The following is a 22,877-nucleotide window of genomic DNA, read 5'->3' on the forward strand; positions in this document are numbered from 1 at the left end:
TATATATATATATATATATGCATACATGTATATATATATATATATATATATGCATATATGTATATATATGTATATGTGTATATATGTATATATATGTATATGTGTATATATGTATATGTGTCTATATATATATATATATATATATATATATATATATATATATATATATATATATGCATATATGTATATATATGTATATATGTATATATATGTATATGTGTATATATGTATATGTGTCTATATATATATATATATATATATATATATATATATATATATATATATATATATGTATTCATACATATATATTCCTCGCGCACAAATTGACTTAAAGAGCGCACTTGCTGCATGTCACAATATCGATGGTAAAATGCATTTTTAGACAATATGATTTGCCTGAGTGGCTAGGAGACGGTAGAAAATGGACTAGTAAGGACAAATAAATAAATAATTAACTTGGGACTTCCCGTGGGCCGGATTTTGGACGCTGGGGGGCCATATCCGGCCTGCGGGCCGTAGTTTGGGGACCCCTGCTTTAGGCGCAACTATTCGTTAAAAAAATACAGCTAGTGAGTGTGCCATACATTCACGGAGTTATTTACCTGTCACTACTGGTCAGCCAGTAATTTGGGCAACAGTTTGAATCAATAGTTTAGTAGGAAGTAAGGCGAATAGTACAAATCTGTTCCGGGCTACCAACGCCATAAAAGATTCAGAAATACACTATGTTGCCAAAAGTATTTGGCCACCTGCCTTGAAAAAAGTACCAATGATTGTCACACACACATTAGGTGTGGCGAAATTATTCTCTGCATTTGACCCATCACCCTTGATCACCCCCTGGGAGGTGAGGGGAGCAGTGGACTCACATATGAACTTGAAGTGCCATCCCATTCCTAACCCATAGGGTTCAATATGATGTCAGTCCACCTTTTGCAGCTATTACAGCTTCAACTCGTCTGGGAAGGCTGTCCACAAGGTTGCAGAGTGTGTTTATAGGAATTTTCGACCATTCTTTCAAAAGCGTATTGGTGAGGGAGAGCCAAGCCTTCTCGACTGATGTTGGTCGAGAAGGCCTGGCTCTCAGTCTCTGTTCTAATTCATCCCAAAGGTGTTCTGCCAGGTTCAGGTCAGGACTCTGTGCAGGCCAGTCAAGTTCATCCACACTAGACTCTGTCATCCATGTCTTTATGGACCTTTCTTTGTGCACTAGTGCACAGTCATGTTGGAAGGGGAAAGGGGCCCGCTCCAAATTGTTCCCAAAAGGTTAGGAGCATGGAATTGTCAAAAATGTTTTTGTATCCTGGAGCATTCAAAGTTCCTTTCACTGGAACTAAGGGGCCAAGTCCAACTCCTGAAAAACAACCCCACACCATAATTCCTCCTCCACCAAATTTCACACTCGGCGAAATGCAGTCCGAAATGTACCGTTCTCCTGGCAACCTCCAAACCCAGACTCGTCCATCAGATTGCCAGATAGAAAAGCGTGATTCATCACTCCAGAGAAGGCGTCTCTAGAGTCCAGTGGCGACGTGCTTTACACCACTACATCCCACGCTTTCCATTGGACTTGGTGATGTTTTCTTAGATGCAGCTGCCCGGCCATTGGAAACCCATTCCATGAAGCTCTCTGCATACTGTACGTGGGCTAATTGGAAGGTCACATGAAGTTTGGAGCTCTGTAGCAACTGACTGTGCAGAAAGTCTGCGACCTCTTTGCACCATGCGCTTCAGCATCCGCTGACCTCACTCTGTCAGTTTATCCATTTTCTTATAATAAAGCCGACAGTTGACTTTGGAATATTTAGGAGCGAGGAAATTTCACGACTGGATTTGTTGCACAGGTGGCATCCTATGACAGTTCCACGCTGGAAATCACTGAGCTCCTGAGAGCGACCCATTCTTTCACAAATGTTTGTATAGAAACAGTCTCCATGCCTAAGTGCTTAATTGTATACACCTGTGGCCGGGCCAAGTGATTAGGACACCTGGTTCTGATCATTTGTATGGGTGGTCAAATACTTTTGGCAATATAGTGTAGTACAAGCAATATGTACAGGTGGTCAAAGTTTTTGTGTGACTTCATACTGTACATGACTATACATGAATTACAAGCTTTTTTAAATGCTTCCGAATTGTGTCTTTGACTTTAGAGCAGTGATTCTTAACCTTGCTGGAGGTACCGAACCCCACCAGTTTCATATGCGCATTCACCGAACCCTTCTTTAGTGAAAAATATATACAGTATATATATTTTTTTTCCAAATTCAAGACAAAGTTATATGATTTTGGTAACACTTTAGTATTGGGAACATATTATAAGTAACAAAGACTTAATTTAGAGTTATTTGGTTAGGGTTTGGGTTAGAGATTTAGGGTTATAATAAGGCCATGCCGAATAAGGCATTAATAAGTACTTAATAATGACTAGTTAAGAGCCAATATGTTACTAATTTCCATGTTAATAAGCAACAAATTAATGGTGAATATGTTCCCCATACTAAAGTGTTACCATGTTTTTTACTGGTGCACAAAATGAACCGTGCATGAACATCACTTTGTTCAAACAACAAAACCAACACAGTGCATAAACTCACAACAAATTAAACACCTGCAAATCAGTGTGATACTGCTGTTGCCGTATCCGTAATACGCAGATAGGGAGACGTTTTTATTTAAATGATGAGTCGGGTGTGTCTCGACCTCCGCCGAACCCCTGAGCCCGACTCACCGAACCCCTAGGGTTCCATCGAACCCAGGTTAAGAACCACTGCTTTAGAGGTAAACAACTGAACCAATTACAGTGGGACCTCGATTCAGGAACCCCTCCATGTAAAAACTTTCCGAAATGCAGAGCGATAAAAAATATGCTTTTGACAAGACCATGATTTTTTTCCCTTGAAAAAATCTACAGTTTGGGCTCTGGAGATGCAGACAGTAGGTAAACCAACAGGCCAAACGACTTCTCTGCATGGGAGTCAGAGCTTTTCTTCCTGTCACTCACACACATTACTGACCTGGGCCTGAGACCCACTCAAAAAAAAGTAGTCAAAAACCTGGGCAAGTTAGAAAACTACAGAAGAGGAGTTATGTTGACAATTAAAGATAATGTTCAATAACAAAGCAGAGGTGCAAAAACAAGCAGTTAAGCAACAACAAAAAAAGGCATGATTATTCCATCATGAAAAAGCATGATAATGTAACAGTTCCGCATGAAATCATCTCGTAAAAGAGGTGCTAAAAGCTTTTGTTCCTTTCGCTCTCGAGTGACTTGTCAGCTGTGGGCGACCACACATGTAATTCCCCGGGTCACCCCAGGAAACCTATTATTCATTCTGAGGGGAAAAAGTTGCAGTTTGATGGTTGGCGATGATGTAACTTTGAGTTGATCTTGGCCTCAATCACTTAGTTTGCACATTCTACTCCCACCTTTGAATACCCCAGACCACTAAATTAGATTTTTTTGAAAACGAGTGGCGGAGTGCACTCCAGATAAAATAATAGTCATGCGCACATCCTTTCCCCAGTGGTGTTTGAACAGGTGAGTGAAACTGCAAGCTAGGCCTCGGTCCCACGACGGCAGCCACCTCAGACAATCAAAGTGATCCAAGCAAAACAAAAGGCATTGTGAAATCACCAGTCTTTACCCACACCCTGGCGTCAAATAAATAGTCCCATGACATTTTTATGTGACTTTTTTGCTGCAGAAAAAAGACAAAACATTCCCAAGACTTTGTATTTGCTTTTTTTGGTGTATATTTTGGTGTAATGGAACATTCCTAATCCTTCTATGTGTGCTGCACCATGTTAAACATTGTTTATCTTCTAAGGTCTTGTCCTCTCTCTCAGCTCAGTCAGCATTACAGGAAAAGTCTTGATGTGGGGGAGCAAATGTATCAGAACAAGAGGGAGAAAATGCTGACATAGAACATTGGCCACCATTTGTTTCTGCGCAGAAGCAGACGCCAGAGTTTATGGAGTCTTTGTTATTGTGGAAGCCCTCTTTGTATTTGGGACCAGATATTTTCCGCATGTGTGGTCTGCAGGGGGAATTCTAAAACTCATTGATAACATATTTCAATTAGGCTTATTTGTATCTGTCATGTGACTTGTGGTTCTCAGTTACAGTGGAGCCTCGTTTTACGAACCTAACTGGTTCTTGAACAGGGTTAGTAAATCAAAAAAGTGGATATATTTAAACAGATTTCTCCATTAAAAATGTAAACATGAGTAACGGGTTCCAGCCTCACTAATTCTGAGGTGTCAAGGTTGGCAAGTATGAAACTCATCTGGTTCAAGTAAGCAGGCTTGTTGAGAGTTACACCAATTATATTGATATTAGGGGAAATCAGAGTTACCCACCCATTCTGAAGTTGTATGTATCGTTGTAGCGACTATCTTTTCAAATAAGGTGCAGCACTAATCTCCCCACGCACATCTTTCTTCTTCTTCACCTTCTTCCTGACTCGTCCATTTCTTTTTTTTGCGTTCAGTTCTCGTTGACAAAGCAATTTCAGGCTGGCAGTCGTTCTGTCTTTGCTCGAAACCCCAGATAAAAGCACCTCCTGCTGACTCGTGATTGGTCAGACCTTGCATAGCTCAAGCCCGTGGCTACTTTTAATAAGATTTGCAAATGTTTAAGGGGGCGCACGTCTGCCACGGATTCCAAGTAGATTGCGATGTGACAAAGGAATGTGCTTGGATTTGTGCGTCCGAACACTTTAATACATCAGTTTTTACTAGACATGTCCGATAATATCGGCAGGCCGATATTATCGGCCGATAAATGCGTTAAAATGCAGAGGTGGGACCAAGTCATTGCTTTGCAAGTCACAAGTCTCAAGTCGTTGCCCTCAAGTCTCGAGTCAAGTCCAAAGTCAAGACTGGAAAGTCTCAAGACAAGTCCCAAGTCCTGCATTTTGAGTTTCGAGTCCTTTCAAGTCGTTTAACCACAGACTAATATATTTACACAGATTGTGTATGCTTTTAATACGCTGTATTTATTTATTAAAACAAGTGCATTTGAAATTGCAGGGAAAAAGATAGTGGTGACATTGCACTTCAAAATAGCACTATTAACCAGTCATTTTAAACATGTAACTCATTCCTTTACAGAATAAACACATTTGAAAAAACAAGTGCAACTGTACTTATTTGCACCAAAGTGCTAACATTGTATTTCCATGGCATATTGCATTGTAACTAGTTCCACAGCAGTTTCTATCCTGTTCTTACCTTATCTCATTGATCTCATTTCATACTGTATGTGTGTTGATGTGTGCGTACACATTAAAAACATAACAAATATATGAACATAACAATGAACAGAGTTGTACTTTTAGATGTCAGGACCCTATGCAATATGTACACATATTCTTAATATAGTATACATTTTTGTAGGTGGCTAAAATACGCGATGCTGCTGACCGCCATCTAACGTTACGTTATTGTGTGTGATACATTGACTAACGTAATGTTACTGTGTGTGATACATTGACTAACGTAATGTTACTGTGTGTGATACATTGACTAATGTTACGTTACTGTGTTGGTACTTCATGCAACCCTGCTTAAAAAAAAATCACTTGACAAAAAGTATGAATAAGGTAGCAAACTACAGTGGACGCAACAGATTGCCGTGTTTGCAATGACGTTATAACCATAGACATCTTATAAGTAGACGCAGCATTGGTTGCTGTGACGTGAGCAATTTGGTCGCCATCTTGAAGTGCTGATGGGGAGCCGGCGAGCAGCCTAAACTGACAGTTGAAAGGTAGAAAACAAGTTCAGCGTTTTCCTGCTCAAATGAGCGGACTGTTGAAAATAGGAATCGGGGGATTACTTCTCACAAGTAAGATTTAACATTAACGTACTATTGGTTGTATTTTATGAAAATAATATTACCACAGAGTTGAGAAGGAGCAAAGATCTTCAATATTTGTATGTGAAAATCACAAATAAATCTTCTGGGGGAGGATGACGCCCTACAGGGGTTTGGTTTACTAACTTTCAGCCCCACCTAAAACAAAATTCACCAGCCGCCACTGATTATGATGCATTCTTATTTTAGGCAAAGTATAAGACAATACTTTCTTAACAGTATAATTGTAACCAGGAATAAGTCTTCTAGTAACAATATTCAAACACTAACATTGTTGGGTTAAACAGAATTTGGTTTTATTCTGAATCCAGTGAAACAGATTGGTGGTTTTAGCTGATATAAAGACTTTCAGGTGTTTATATATGTTTAAGTATTTGGCAGACGCTTTTATCCAAAGCGACTTACATAAAATAATACATATAAAACAATCACTGCAAACATTATCATTTAAGGGAAGAATGTAATAGAAAATATCAATACAAAGTGTCAAGACAGAATAAACTCTCTGCTGCTGCAGCAACAGAGATACAGTCTATAGGTCCTTAAGATATATAGATATCTAATGTATTCATACATTGTGTATGTAGGGTACACGCATATGTATATATAACCTAATCATATTGTTTTTTCAACTTAAAAATAGTTTACCGTTTTTTTTCCCCTTCTCTGGGATTATATTCCCAGTTTTGATCTCGGACGTCTGGTCACTTATAGCATACAAGAATATTATATTACTGTTAAGCAAACTATGAATAATAAAACATGTGTCTGTTATCATAGCTACACGTATGACAAAAAAAAGGGGGTGAAAATCAGTGGTATTCAGTGTGGTAAAATGAATTAAATGCGCTGACAGTTCATTACTCCTGCCAAATGAATTGCACTGAGTGGAGCGGATCACCACTCCAAGATGGCGGCCCCGCGCCTCGTCTGCGCCAGTAGGCAGTAGCGCTCCATGCTGCGTCTACTTATAAGATGTCTATGGTTATAACGTTAGCAGTGAGTTTGCAGCCTCACTGATTTAACTACACAGCAAATAAAAGTCACGTTACTTAGCCAATAAACGTTATCTTACATTCAAAACGTACCCTTCTTTGTGCATCTTCAAATGTCGAACGAAGTTGGAAGTTGTTGCGTCTCCGTCTGTAATATTCGAACTGCGTGATTTGCATACGGCAATTCGTTTTTTGTTGACCAAGTTGTAGTTTTTATACCCGAACGAAACCAACTTTGGCATAATTGTTTATCACTGGCACGTTGTTGGACAACTATTCTTCATTGGTTCTCCTGCAATTTGATTGGATGAATGCTGCGTGATGAAAACAACGTAGATCTAATTTGATTGGCTGTTGTACTGACAGCACACCAGCTGACAGGAATAACACGCTGATAGACAGACGAAGAAAATGAAAAATATGGAGCGCTCCCAAATAACTTTTTAAGCTTTGAATTTTGGGGAAAGTGGCAAGTCATGTCAAGTCATGTCAAGTCAAAAGGCTCAAGTCCAAGTGAAGTCACAAGTCATTGATGTTAAAGTCTAAGTCGAGTTGCAAGTCTCTTCACATTTTGTCAAGTCGAGTCTAAAGTCATCAAATTCATGACTCGAGTCTGACTCGAGTCCAAGTCATGTGACTCGAGTCCACACCTCTGTTAAAATGTAATATCGGAAATTATCGTTATCGTTGTTGTTTTTTTATCGGTATCGTTTTTTTTGTTTTTTGTTTTGTTTTTATTAAATCAACATAAAATACACAAGATACACTTACAATTAGTGCACCAACCCAAAAAAAACCTCCCTCCCCCATTTACACTCATTCACACAAAAGGGTTGTTTCTTTCTGTTATTAATATTCTGGTTCCTACATTATATATCAATATATCAATACAGTCCGTAAGCACACATGATTGTGCGTGCTGCTGGTCCACTAATAGTACTAACCTTTAACAGTTAATTTTACTCATTTTCATTAATTACTAGTTTCTATGTAACTGTTTTTATATTGTTTTATTTTCTTTTTTATTCAAGAAAATGTTTTTAATATATTTGTCTTGGACAAGAGTTGGACAATATCGGAATATCGGATATCTGCAAAAAGCCATTATCGGACATCCCTAGTTTTTACTTGTTCTGGATTTGAACGCATGTCCATTTTTAGTAGGAAAGCCACACAACTGTTGTTACATGAGGGCCCTTACAATGATTAGGAATACAAAATAAACCTACTTTACTGGTCGGTTAATCTTTTTGGCGTGCAGCAGAAGAGAGGGAGAGGAAGGCAGTGTTGACAACGCTGTAGATACTTCCTGCTGCCTTGTGGGTTAGTCTGGGAAGACAAAAGACTAGGGGAGCACACCCTGAGAGAAAAGCAAGTGCTGGTAGGCGCACCATAGGCGGTCCTCCGACAGACCGGAGCTCCGGCAGCCTTCTGCAGCTGGGAGGAGGTGCAGGTCGTCCTGGGTTCATACTTGCCAACCCTCCCGGATTTTCCGGGAGACTCCCGAAATTCAGCGCCTCTCCCGAAAAACTCCCAGGACAAATTTTCTCCCGAAAATCTCCCGAAATTCAGGCGGAGCTGGAGGCCACGCCCCCTCCAGCTCCATGCGACCTGAGTGACGTGTCGACAGCCTGTTTTCACGTCCGCTTTCCCACAATATAAACAGCGTGCCTGCCCAATCACGTTATAACTGTAGAATGATCGAGGGCGAGTTCTTGGTTTCTTATGTGGGTTTATTGTTAGGCAGTTTCATTAACGTCCTCCCAGCATGGTAACAACACACAACAACAGCAGTCACGTTTTCGTCTACCGTAAAGCAGTTGGTCTGCCGTAAACAGCAATGTTGTGACACTCTTAAACAGGACAATACTGCCATCTACTGTACATGCATATGTGACAATAACATCTAGGTCTTTTAGAGAGTGCAGTGCACAACTGCGCACACAACAAAGAGACGAAGCAGAATGCATCATCAGAGAGGGTGTTCAGCATGGTTAGAAAAATAGTGACAGAGAATAGAACAAGGATGAACAATTCAACCCTTAACTCAACAATGAGTAGATGAGTGTTATGTGTAAATAAATGAACACTGAAATTCAAGTATTTCTCATATATACATACATTATATATATATATATACATATACATACATACATATATATATATATATATATATATATATATAGCTATAATTCACTAAAAGTCAAGTATTTCTTATATATATATATATATATATATATATATATATATATATATATATATATATATATACAAGAAATACTTGACTTGGTGAATATATGAAATACTTGACTTGGTGAATATATATATATATATATATATATATATATATATATATATATATATATATATATATATATATATATATATATATATACATATATATATATATATATACATATATATATATATATATATATATATATACATATATATATATATATATATATATATATATATATATATATATATATATATATATATATATATATAAGAAATAGTCAAGTCAAGTATTTCTTGTATGTATATATATATATATATATATATATATATATATATAAGAAATAGTCAAGTCAAGTATTTCTTGTATATATATATATATATATATATATATATATATATATATATATATATATATATATATATATGAAATACTTGACTTGGTGAATATATATATAAGAAATAGTCAAGTCAAGTATTTCTTATATATATATATATATATATATATATATATATATATATATATATATATATATATATGAAATACTTGACTTGGTGAATTCTAGCTGTAAATATACTCCTCCCCTCTTAACCACGCCCCCGCCCCCACCCCCAACCACGCCCCCCCACCACCTCCCGAAATCGGAGGTCTCAAGGTTGGCAAGTATGCCTGGGTTTCCCTTGCTACCGGAAACAGCTCCCCACAGTGAAGAAGTGACGTTGGAGTCTGCGCGTCTCCCTCGTCGAAAAAGACCTCAACGGCGGAGTGGGCGGATGATGGTTGCATAGAAGTTCCACAACGGTCACAAAGGCGGTAGAAGGCTGCAGCAAAGATGGGCCCCTAATTGTCTTGGTCTCCATGCCATTGGACCCTGGCCTTCTCTTTACCAAGGACATTGTGGTGGCTGTCTGTGCACCAGTCTCCCCACTTTAAAAGATTTCCCGCACAGGCGTTCTCCTGAAGGCAATCCCACCAACAGGAGGACAATCATACTCGTTTCGAGTGATCGCCGACGAGATACTTCCTGACTGTTTCAAACTACACATCGCTTTTCCATTGCTTTCTTTGAACTCCTGTTCAGCTAGCAAAACTAGAAAAATGCTGCAAAAAAACGGCTAAAAACACATAAAAAGCATACCACTAACACACCAAAGCATATTTTTATTCCTTCTGTGGTTTGTAAATCAAAAAGTTTGTACAATGAGAGGTTCGTAAATCAAGGTTCCATTGTATTTTCTGTCCGCCCCAAGGGACAGATATTTTTTCACACACCCCCTGAATTAAAATACGATCAAGAACCTGATAATAAGTTGCTGGCACCAGCATTCTGCATTAAATCACCTGATTATCAAAATACAGTCATGGTGAAGCCATATGTACTGTATTCTTCGTCGCATTTGCTAGTCTTTTATTCCGATTATCGTCGTTTATTTTCCTTCCCTCTGACGCCTCCTCCGTTTTTCTTTTCATTCCTCTGAGAAAGTTCTCTATGTCGCTTCCTCCATCAATTCCATACACCAACAATCCTCTATACTTCTTCTTCTGGGTTGAACAGGCAGCCGTCGATTGGTTTGAGCACTGCTGCCACCTAGCTGCAGGCTTGTGTATTGTTCAAGCATTAGAGAAGATACTAACACTAAAAGTCCTCCTCCAAACTTTTTCAAAGGTTTTAAAAGAATGTTCTGCAGTTTATGCAGCAACATAATTATTTAGTCACCTAAATATTATAGTCAGCGGTGCTAAATGTACCAGAATGATTCTAACTTGACAGGGCTAAGACCTATTAAGCCCTGGCAGTGTCCCTTTAGGAGCATTAAAAGTTTTGTTTGACAGCACTCACTGGATGGACCAATAGGTTGTGTTCACCTGACGAAACGTCCGGCTCTTTAACTATGCACGGTTTGAAGTGGTGGGCCAGCGAGAGTCTGTTGTTGTATTGTTCTAGGCGGGATTTTGCCTCTCTCCAAGAAAAATGCCCTATGCTTGTGTTGTTTTAGGCTGCTGGAACCGTTCAAATTGCGAAAAGGCTAAACATTTCTTCAGGGATCCTGGAGAGGTAATCAAGAAGGGCAAAAAAGTGCAATATTTTTACAAAAGAAGACAAGAAATGTGTCACACGCTCCAGTCCAAGGGAGCAGAGTCGAATAATGCATGAGTTTGCAGTGATCACTTTATTAAAGGTTTGTTTGATGGACTTTTAATGTTTAATATTTCCCATTTAAGTATTATCTTGATATTATTAGGATTTGATCTTGCTTCGGAGTTCTTAAAACACATTTTTGCCACTAGTGTTTCACAAAGCACCAAATCGGTGAGTCTCAATAAAATAAAACAAATGTGAGCGAAACGTTTTGACCAAAGGCAGCAATGGTATATGAAGCTTTCTGGACATACAAAATGTTGACATCTATAGCTATATTTTTATAAAGACGGGGTAAAACACACGTACTCGTATCGATGCGTGCAACAACACCAAGACAACAAACACGGATGTAGACGTGAAGTTAAATCATTCAAATGGAACCTTACCCGAGCAAAAAACGATGCATATTTATCCGGGAGAGTCTTGCTACTAATTTCTTTGACCCAGCCACACACAAAGAAGTTGTAGACCTTCATGCTTTTCCAAGTTTCCATCTGTTTTTTTATGTAGAATGATGTCTGGAGCACCGGATAGTTCGACATGTCTGGGAATGTGACCAACGGATAATCCTTTATATCACTCAACAAGTTATATTTTTTTAAATAACGCATAGGAATAGATTCCATTGAATAGTTAGATTTTTTGCTTGTATCTGCTTTTAGTGGTAAGATCTAGGCCCCTTGCGTACTCAGAACGTTGCACTCTGTTTGCTGCACAGTAGCCATATTGGTTTGGTGGCCCACCACTTTGTTTACCTCTGTTCAAAAGTCACGTGAGTGGATACAACCTATACTCTGGGAAAGTCCAAAATCCAAGTCCAAAGTTGAAATAATTGTATGTTCATAGACCCAGGCGAATCATTTTTCTGTCATCAGTTGAGCCGACACTTTGCTAAGGTCTGGGGCAAGACCTACACTCAGAAGACAAGAAAACGATTAGGATGTTTGGGAACAAGCTATGAACCACCAAACCTCAAGCCTGCCATGAGCTGGAAGCTGCTGCAAAACCACTGTCACTCTCTACAATTATTTACGTTTTTTCATCGCTAATAAGTTGGTGCAGACCAACTTTAGGTCGCTGTTGTTCCTTAAAGTCCAATAGGGGTCCTAGCAGATTTCAAATTGTTGCTGATAAATCATGAAAAATGCATTTGTTCTACCTAACCTACACTAACATCAAAGCAATAGACTTGTAACAGGACCCTTCATACATACTTAAAGTTAGGGAACATCCATGATAGAAGCACCAATTAGATAGAGGTAGTTAGATGACAAAAAAATAATTTGAGCACTGTGGGAAAACAGTGTTGACCTTCTGCCACTTCATAAATAGAAACAACAAAATACTCGTTAGCAAGTTCCTGTCTAATATTGTTACATCAGTCTTTCGGCACCTAAAATAACATTCTGTCTCCCTTGAACTGTATACCGAGTAGGCGTCATCTTTTGAATGGGCCTTCAGTTTCAACCGCAGTCCATTAGCTCATTTCCCATGTGTCATCTTGCTTTTAACTGCTGACTCTTCACATTTGTGCCGGAAGACGCCTTCTGTATTGCTTAGACTGTTGGTCCTATGACCAATTAGCAAACAACACACACCAACACAAACACTTGGCTTGCTCCATATGTTGCTTCTTTCTTCATTTATAGACCAGTTTTATGGCCTTCCCCCTGGGAGACAGGCTCTTATAATATCAGCCTCCTGGCACCTATTCACGGCATGAGCATGGTTCCAAATCACACACGCTTGCCACTAATGAATTGAGCTGACTAATCATTTTGCATTATCTTTTTCTTTTTTCTTCTGAGTGTTCATGATAGTCTCAATTCATTTTCATAACAGAGTACCATTCATGGCAACATACTCTAAATCAGTGGCTCTTAATCTTTTTGACCTCGAGGGCCAACTTTTCCACTACAGAGGTGTCTGGGCCCCACTCAAATATTAAAACTGAGTTAGTAATCTTACTCTTAATTTTATTCATACTTAAAGATTATATCTAACCAACTTTGACCTACTCAGTGGCCTCGTGGTTAGAGTGTCCGCCCTGAGATCGGTAGGTTGTGAGTTCAAACCCCGGCCAAATCATACCAAAGAATATAAAAATGGGACCTATTACCTCCCTGCTTGGCACTCAGCATCAAGGGTTGGAATTGGGGGTTAAATCACGAAAAATTATTCCCGGGCGCGGCCACCGCTGCTGCCCACTGCTCCCCTCACCTCCCAGGAGGCGAACAAGGGGGTGGGTCAAATGCAGAGTACAAATTTCACCACACCTAGTGTGTGTGTGACAATCATTGGTACTTCAACTTACTGTTTACAAGCTTGTCAAGTGATATAGAACCATGTGTTAATCACAAAGATTATTATTTATTTAACACACAAACTGTAGGCTTCTGTCAGGCTGATTAGAAAACAAAGGTACTAACCAAACATGTTGCATGCTCATAAATAACTGACGTAAAATACATTAATATACAATGATGTTGTGCTAAATTAAATAAACTTAATTAATAATGACATTTTTTCTTAACTAAACTGTGAATAAAATTAAATTGCAAATGAAAATACAGCTTTCACCATTTTAGTCATAATTTTTGCGCTAAAGAAACTTCTTTGTGATTTTAGCTATATTGTCTGATATTGTCTTTACTGCCACAAGTGGTGGAAAAGTGTATCACAACTGAGTACCGCTGCAACCCATACAAACCACAACTGAAAAACAGATATTTTTTAGGCGGCCCCGGCCCTTTGGTTAAGAAACACTGCTGTAAATAAATATGATTAGTAAGATTATAGCATTATAGCTAGCTCTACAAAAAGCTGTCCAACTATAATACGTTGGCAAATGTTCATAATAATTATATTTCTCATAATGAAACATTACATTTTTACAAATTCAGTTTTTCAATCTAATTACCCCAACAATAGCTCTTGAAAGAACGCTAACCCCTTAGCAATCAATGTCAGCTACAGGACATTCAGTAAATGCTACAAGCTAATTCCAACCATGCGAATAATACAAACAAGGAACTTTTTACCAGCATTGTGCTATTTTTATTGCGTAGTTATCGGTTGAGTTGTATGTTTAAAGAATGGTTGCATTTTGTTTCAAATGTCTGTTCTAGTAAAGTCTTTTGTAGAAGTTGATGTGACCTAACAAAAGACTGAATGTGTAATTACGTTTTTTTTTTTTGCTTTCGTGTCTCAGGTCCGGCAGTGTGAAGAATCACTGGGATGAAATCTACTACTTTGTGGAAAATTTAGCAGAGAAGTTCAAAAGGTAAGCACGTTTTCTATGCTGCCAAGAAACTGCCAGTAAGATTTGGTTCAAACAAACTCACATTGTAGAAAAGGTTGTATTGGCACCAAAACAAGTTTTGGCAACAAATAAATACAAACACACTTATTGTTTTTGTGTGTTTTACAGGTTTTTATTTTCAACTTTTTTTTTATAGATTCACTGTTCTTTTTTACGGTTTTGTTTCTTTTTTTCTCGGTTTCAAAATAATGGCAGTGTTTTAGCATGCTGGGGCGGGTCTTATAACAAGTTTACCCAGAAGCAGTTTTACTAGACATGGGCTTGCAGGTAAAACAACGTAGAAAATGAGGACAGAGGGCGACTAAATCAAGTTGAAAAAAATATCTAAATATGAAAATTGTGAAGCAAAAGTTGTTTTTTACATTTATCTTGAGTAGGCCTATGTGTGTTGCTGTTGGCAGATTTATCTCCTGCTCAGAGAGAAATTTTGTAATTTTATAAACATAATATAGTGATATTATTGTTTAGTAATATATAGTAATATAGGTTTTTTTTTATTACTTTTTGACGACTTACCTAATTGGTAAAGTACTCTGGTCAACTTTGTTACTAACAAAATTGGTTTTATATATGCAGTAGATTTCAGCACTAAGCGGTTGTTTACACTGCACACATATCAGATTTTTTGCCAGTCGAAACGCTCCAAAGTGCTTCAAATCTGATCTTTTGGCATCAGATTCAGGCCACATCAGAAGGTAGTCTGATTCCGATTGGAATTTGGCCTTTTCAAATGTGACTTCAGTCTAAACGCAATGCGACCTGAAAGCGACCCGTATGTGATCTTTTCGTCAGCTTAGGGTGAGCTACGTCACTTGTGTGTGCCGGGAAAGACGCAGTCGCCATTGGAAGTGGATATTTCTTCACAACATCCGGTTTCGTTGAGCAAAGTCCATTTAAGACGACCAAATTTTCAGTGCATCACTTGTCAGTAGTGCGCAAATAATAGGCTGTATGTAAAATATGAATGCATATTTTGATTCTGAAGAAATAGCGATGGTTGAAAGATCGGAATTGACGCTGTGGCACATTTGCTTACATGTGAGTTGAAAAATAAAAGCTCCCGTAGATCCACACTGATGTCCGTGTCTCCTCTACTTAATAATAATAATAATAATAATAATATATTTTATTTATAAAAAAGCACTTTATATTTAGTAAACAATCTCAAAGTGCTAGAGTGTATTAAAAAAATAAAAATAAAAATAAAAAAGATAATAAAGAAATAAATACAAATAAAAACTAGAACAGCCAAATAGCTACAGCTAGTATGCACATCTAAAAAAAAGACTTTTTTAAAAAGGAGCAGAAAGCCCGGTCTCCCATTGTTCGTAGCTTTGTCCTCGGAGGTTGGAGGAGGTTAGCCTGTCCGAAGCGTAGGTGTCGTGTGGAGGATTTGGGGGTGAGTAGTTCTTTGAGGTACAGCCATTAAAAGATTAGAACCCTCCCAATTATATTACACTATAAACATCCATTCATACATCATATTACTTTAACTTATTTTCACGTAATAAAAAACAACACATTTTTAAGGCGTGGCTATCATATCTATGGTGGCAACCTTTATTTTATTTCGTAGTAGTAACGACTTCCTCCCGGTCAACTTGCTTTGTTTTTCACTTAATCGAAGTGTGCATGCAAGTAACGTGAAGGCCACATTGAGTGGGGCTACATGCGCGTTTACACTTGGATCTGATAAAAAAAAAAACATTTTACTTGCAGTGTAAACAGTCAGATGGAAAAAAATCAGATTGAAAAAAATCAGATTTGGGCAACCTTGACTGCATACACTGCAGGCCATAGTGGCCCAAATTGGATTTTTTTTTTTAGATTTGATTGTTCCAGCTGACTGTTTGCACTGCAAGTAAAATATGATTTTTATTAAACATTGCGCATGTGTCCCCAATGTGGCTTCGACGTCAGTTGCATGCGCACTTTGATAAAGTAAAAAAACAAAGGAAGTTGACCGAGAGGAAGTCGCTACTACTAAAAAATCAAAAATAAGGTGTTTTTTACATGAAAGTAAATTAAAGTAATATAATGTATGAATGGATGTATATTGTGTAGTATATTTGGGAGAGTTGTAATCTTTTAATGGCTGTTAAGTAGAGGAGACACGGACATCAGTGTGGATCTACTGGAGCTTTATTTTTCGACTCACATGCAAGCAAATGGAACACAGCGTCAATTCCGGTCTTTCAACAATCACTATTTCTTCTATATCAAAATATATATTTAAATATCACATACAGCCTATTATTTGCGCACTACTGACAAGTGATGCACCAAAAATGTGGTCATCTTAAATAAAAAACTAAACCGGATATTGTGATGAAGTATCCACATCCACTGGTGACTGCGTCTTTCCAAATCCCACTCAGGTCATATTCAGGTCGCATTGCGTTTAGACTGAAGTCACATTTGAAAAGATCAGATTCCAATCGGATTCAGACTACTTCCTGATGTGGCCTGAATCTGATGCCAAAAGATCAGATTTGAATCACTTTGGAGCGTTTAGACTGGCAAAAAAAAAATCAGATCTGTGTCACTTGAGGGCAAAAAAATCTGATTTGGTGTGCAGTGTAAATGTAGTCTTAGTTATTTATAAAATGTGTAATTTATCATTATGCATTATTTCATTGAAGGGGGACAACGCAAGTAACATGATTTTAAAGCTATTATTCCTATTTAATAGTTATTAAACAGTTTATGGAGGATTTAGTATATGATTGTTTTATTAGTTCAGTTTATTTAATAAAATGTAATATGGCAGTCAACCATCAGCTTTGCTCAGTTGATGTTGTGTAGTTGGACATACTGTATGTCCCCTCTGAAACACGCCGGACAAAATCCAGATTATGTTCCAGAAAGGCAGACGTCTTGTTGGTCTTTCTTGTTAAGTTAAAGTATTAAAATATTTCATCTACACTCTTTGATTTTATTTGAATTGCATTAGTTAGTACGAAGATTGTATTATATGTTTTTAATTATAATTATGTTATTCTTAATTTTACCTTCTTGGAATTTTTTGTACAGCACTTTGAATTGCCATGTGTACACATTGTGCTCTATGAATAAACTTGCCTTCCCTTAAAGACAGCAATATCACAAATTACTACTCATATTTTATTTTCAAATATGTTTTAATGTAATTGTGAATAGAAATGTATTTTCTATAAGTCCAGCCTATTTCTGTTTTATTCATTTTAAATAATCCCTCAACTCTCCAATATAGCAGATGATGATTTTTTTATTTTTTTATTCTGTTGTAAAAGGTTGTAAATATTATGTGAAATGTCATTTAAGATAGTTGAATGTATTCCCCTATTTTGCAATATTTTCAATTCAGGCAAGAAAATTAATCACAACAACGGTAGTTTCCGCACATTGTTTATAAATGTATACGAGTCAAAATAATATTTGACAGTATAATTTACAGATGCTGAAAAAAGCTCTGTGCATTAAGTTGTCTGCGCAGCCGGGGTTTGAGGCTCTTTCTCAGGAAAACAAGAGGAAGAACCGCATGGAGCTCGCTCAACATAATGATAGTGCAAGTCTCATATTTTAACACAAATTTAGATTACTCATGTCACGCCAAGCTTGACGTGTCTGGTGTTAAATGTTATAAATGTAAAATACAGTTTCGCCAAATATCACGGCTTGTCGGTAACCCAAAATGGACCAAAAATACAAAAAATAATAAATATGTCTGGAGCCGCAAAAAGTTAAAAGCTTTATGTAAGTGTTATAATGAAGACAACACATTAAGTAAGTGTCTCAAAGGGTGAGATAACTCCTGGAAATTACTGTCTTAAAACTGCCAAAGGTATAGATGTGTGTGCCCAAGTTAAAGGAAAGGACAGGCTGTCTTCTTCTAATGGATTTAATACAATCTGTGCAAGCTGGGTAACGTTTGCTGTGGTCTGGAACAACATGGTAACGTTTACTGTGGTCTGGAACAACATGGCCCACAATCAGAAATGCAGTCAATATGTCATGAGACATGCAAAGATAAATTAAATACACAGAGCAGATGAGTAAAGGAAATTAAATGAACTCAAATATACCTACAAACGAGGCATAATGATGCAATATGTACATACAGCTAGGCTAAATAGCATGTTAGCATGGATTATCAGTACTCCACGCAAGTCAATAACATCAACAAAGCTCACCTTCGTGCATTCATGCACAGCATAAAACGTTCCGTAGACAAAATGAGACAAAGAAGGAGTGGCATAAAACATGTCTTTCTGTGGCAGCGTCGGAGAAAGTTGTACATGTAAACCAACTACGGTGAGTTCAAGGACCGCCAAAATTAGTAGGACAAAACGGCGCTGGCCAAATACTGTCATCAGTGAAGCATAAACACAAACATATTAAACAGCGGGCTTTCTAACAATTAGGAAGATTTGTGTTATGTTTATCCTCTTACAGAATCCATATTAAGACAAAAAACTAGGGAGCCACTAGGGCGGTGCTAAAGAGCTGCATGCGGCTCGAGAACCGCGGGTTGCTGACCCCTGATCTAGACAAACATCTTTTTAAAAATGCATATTCAATTTATGTACCACTTATACTACATACTTAAGGTACGGCTAGTTTACACAAATATATCATATAACTTAAACTGGATTTACACGCCCTCCTGTTCCTCCTGTCTTCTTCTACAACTGGCCTAATCAACTGGCGGCCCACGAGCCACATCCGGCCCACCAAAGCTTTTCATTTGGCCCGCCGAACATCATCCAATAGGCTCCCTGGCTCCCTGTGCGTTACCGAATCAATTTCAAACTCCTTTTATTTGTTTTTAAATGTCTAAACAACCTCGCGCCAACCTATCTCTCCGACCTCCTTCAGCCTTACTGCCCCACCCGATCCTTAAGATCAGCCGATCAGCTGCTGTTGACGGTCCCTGACACAAGGCTGAAGCTTAGAGGTGACAGAGCTTTCGCCGTTGCTGCTCCCAAGCTCTGGAACGACCTACCCCTGAGTGTTAGACAAGCCTCCTCTCTTCCTGTTTTTAAATCTCTCTTAAAAACATACTTTTATTCCATGGCTTTTAACACTGAGTGATATCCATCCTGCAATGGCGCCCCATAATACACCTGCTGTGATCCTGTTTTTATGTTTTTATTAATTCTATTTTAATTATTTATTTTTTATCGTGTTCTGTTTGTGTTGTGTTGTGTTTGCTCGGTACTCGTTTTATCTGTTAACCTGTTCATTGTACAGCACTTTGGCTACCCCTGTGGTAAATTTTAAATGTGCTTTATAAATAAAGTTGATTTGATTTGATTTGATTAAAACTAGGGTTGATCATGTATGCAGTAAACCCGCCACCCAGCAGGGGGCAACAGCGAAGCATGTGTGTCACAGTAAAGCAGCAGTGGGGTGAGCAGAAGAAGACTACTCATTCAGCCCTGGGAAAAATATCAAAATAAATGGCAAAAATCGGACTTTTAACAAAGACTGGACAACAAGATATGAATGTTTTGCCCCGAGCATGTGCTCCAGTCGTTGTTTTCTGGCGGACCTTTTAAGCAACGGACATATTGATCCAGACAAGCAGCAACAATGGTAGAAATTCCAGCGTGTAAGCCTCATCACCAAACTTGGTCAAACATTTGTAAGTAGATGAAATTTGTGCATAAAGATATTTAGTTTGTTTTGTTTTGAAATTGCTGACTTCGTGATGTCTTTTGTATTCGTGGTCGTGGGTTTTTGTTTTTGCCTGAAAGTAACAATCAACCCTCTAATACATGTAGTGCTAAATTTGACCGTTAGAGGGCGACAACGCTAATTGTGATAAGTCACACAATGTATATTGATTGATTGATTGAAACTTTTATTAGTAGATTGCAGTGTGTGAATGTTGTGTAATTTCTATATGTTTATTGTGTGAATATATTAACACTAAACCTTCTATTTTATTTATGTAAAATACACAATGAACGTTATACTTTTATTATGTTTATTTTAGGTTTATATTTTCAGTCTAACAAACCTAAATGAAGGAAGAAGTGTAAAGAAATAAAACTAAGGAAGGAAAATAATTCAAAAGAAGGAACATCAATCCTCAACATATTGTTAACTAGCTGCACACGCTGGAAACGAGTAGCGAGGGCAGAATAATGAATTTATTGACAGTGCAGTGTGAAAGCTGAACTTTGCAATTAAGTAAACGCAGTCTCAAAGGAATATAACCTGCTGAGGCACTTTCTGACAAAACATCCACATTTCGTCGTCCGGCCCCTGAGCCCCCGGGCTCTTAAAACTGTGGCCCTCTTCATTATGTAGTTGAATAGCCCTGTTCTATGGTGTTTTACCTGCGAGCCCAAGTCGGATAAAACTGTGTTCCGGTAAAACAGCCCCGCACGCAAAACACCACCATTAATTTGAAACCGTAAAAAAAAGAAACAAAACCATAAAAAAGAGAAGGGAATGTGAAAAAAAAAAGTTGAATATGAAAACCTCTAAAACACACAAAACAATAAAAGTTTACAGAAATATGAATATAGGCATCGAAAACATGTCATGATACAAAAAAATATCTACTAAAAATATTGTTGTATTTTTTCAATGTTTGTATTTATTTGTTGCCAAAAATTGTTTCCGTGCCAATACATTTTTTTCTACAATGTCAATTTTTTTCCAATACCAAAGCTTACTGGAAGTGTTTTGGCTCCATATTTTTCAAGCTGAAAGGAATATTTCCTGTGAGATTCCAACAGTTGAAAGGCAAAGTATAAAGTAGAAAAAGTATATATTTTTTTATAACTAAACCCTCAAGTAATGTCTTTCATCCGCACTGGACTTCCTGGAGCCCCACAATAAAGGTCTCCAAAGAGAAACTTAAATAGCAGTGCAATAAAACTAAATGTGTCCCTTGGACTACTACATCCCAGCATATGTTAAAACACTTTGCACGATGATGTATCAATAATCATTTATGACTGCGGCCCTCAATGGTCTGTCTTTGTATGAAAGGAAAGCATCCATGTTATCCACAAAATGCCTAAATCAATTCCTTTCCTTTTTTGACCCTGAAGTAAACTGCCAAACAGAAGGTAATAATTTAATAACAAGTTAAATGTTGTATTTTAATAATCAAATGACGGCAGTCATTTTCATTACATTTTTTTTCTAATATAAGTGATTTGGCCCACTTAAATTAATATAACAAATATATTCTTGTTTTTCTTGAGCTGTGTGCTATAGTGTTTTATGTCTAGGTATGAGTCCAGCTTTGGAAATAATTTGTACTCCTTTCAGAGATCACATTTAGTTCCGCTTAATATATCTTCTTATTAGCATTTCTGTAATCTGGTAACAGCATTCCATGATTACTATTCATACGACAAATTAACATTCTTAACAAAAGACAGTATAATAAGCACATCTGTTTGGGGAGTCATAGTGTAATGATATGGCAAAGAGTTGGTTTAAGCCTGGTTTGTACGGCAGACAATGACAAGTTTTGCTCGATAGAAGTTTTTTTTGTACTTTGTTTTTACTATGTTTTTGTTGTAGTTATGGCCGACAAACATTTTGCTCAATAAAGTGATGGATGGAATTCCTGCCCTCCTGAAAGCGTCTCTACAGACGTAATAATTTAACAGTGTCGACGAACATTGTTTTCTCTGTTGTGGCCGCTTGCCACCAACTGTTACTCACAGTTGTGTTGCAAAATCATACAGAACAAATGATCTGTTTATTTTGTTTTTAGTTCAGATTTGATTTGATATAATGTTAAAGTTCCAACGATAGTCACACACACACACACACACACACACACACAGGTGTGGTGAAATTATCCTCTGCATTTGACCCATCTCCATGTTCACCCCCTGGGAGGTGAGGGGAGCAGTGAGCAGCAGCGGTGGCAGCGCCCGAGAATCATTTTGGTGATTTAACCCCCAATTCCAACCCTTGATGCTGAGTGCCAAGCAGGGAGGCAATGGGTCCCATTTTTATAGTCTTTGGTATGACTCGGCCGGGGTTTGAACTCACGACCTTCCAGTCTCAGGGCGGACACTCTAACCACAAGGCCACTGAGCAGGTGTGCGCAGCATAGATTTGCTATGCGCACCTTAGAAGGAACCACAAAAAATCGAATATAAGTAACGTGCAAATGTGTGTATTACATTGATTTGTAGTGCTTTTTACGAAAACCCATGGCTCATACTGTACATATTCTCCCACCTCATTTGTTTGTCCCTATATTAGTGGCTTATAGTTAGTATACAGTTAGCTATTAGGATTACGCGAAAAACAACAGAGTCATTATTGGACAGAAT

General features: G+C 37.8%; 1 protein-coding gene across 2 annotated transcripts in view; it reads left to right on the forward strand.

Moving 5' to 3' along the window:
• Positions 1–22,877, forward strand: part of antxr1c (ANTXR cell adhesion molecule 1c) — an 85,688-nt gene that overhangs the window by 20,306 nt on the left and 42,505 nt on the right. Inside the window, exon 2 of one of the 2 annotated variants that reach the window (XM_061967389.2) lies at positions 14,470–14,541. In XM_061967389.2, coding sequence (XP_061823373.1) covers positions 14,470–14,541 — 72 coding nt within the window. Of the gene's footprint in view, positions 1–14,469; positions 14,542–19,981; positions 20,207–22,877 lie in introns of those variants that run through there. The other variant, XM_061967390.1, reaches the window with a different exon arrangement.

The sequence above is a fragment of the Nerophis lumbriciformis genome, linkage group LG11 (genome assembly GCF_033978685.3).
Source record: "Nerophis lumbriciformis linkage group LG11, RoL_Nlum_v2.1, whole genome shotgun sequence".
Classification (NCBI taxonomy): domain Eukaryota; kingdom Metazoa; phylum Chordata; class Actinopteri; order Syngnathiformes; family Syngnathidae; genus Nerophis; species Nerophis lumbriciformis.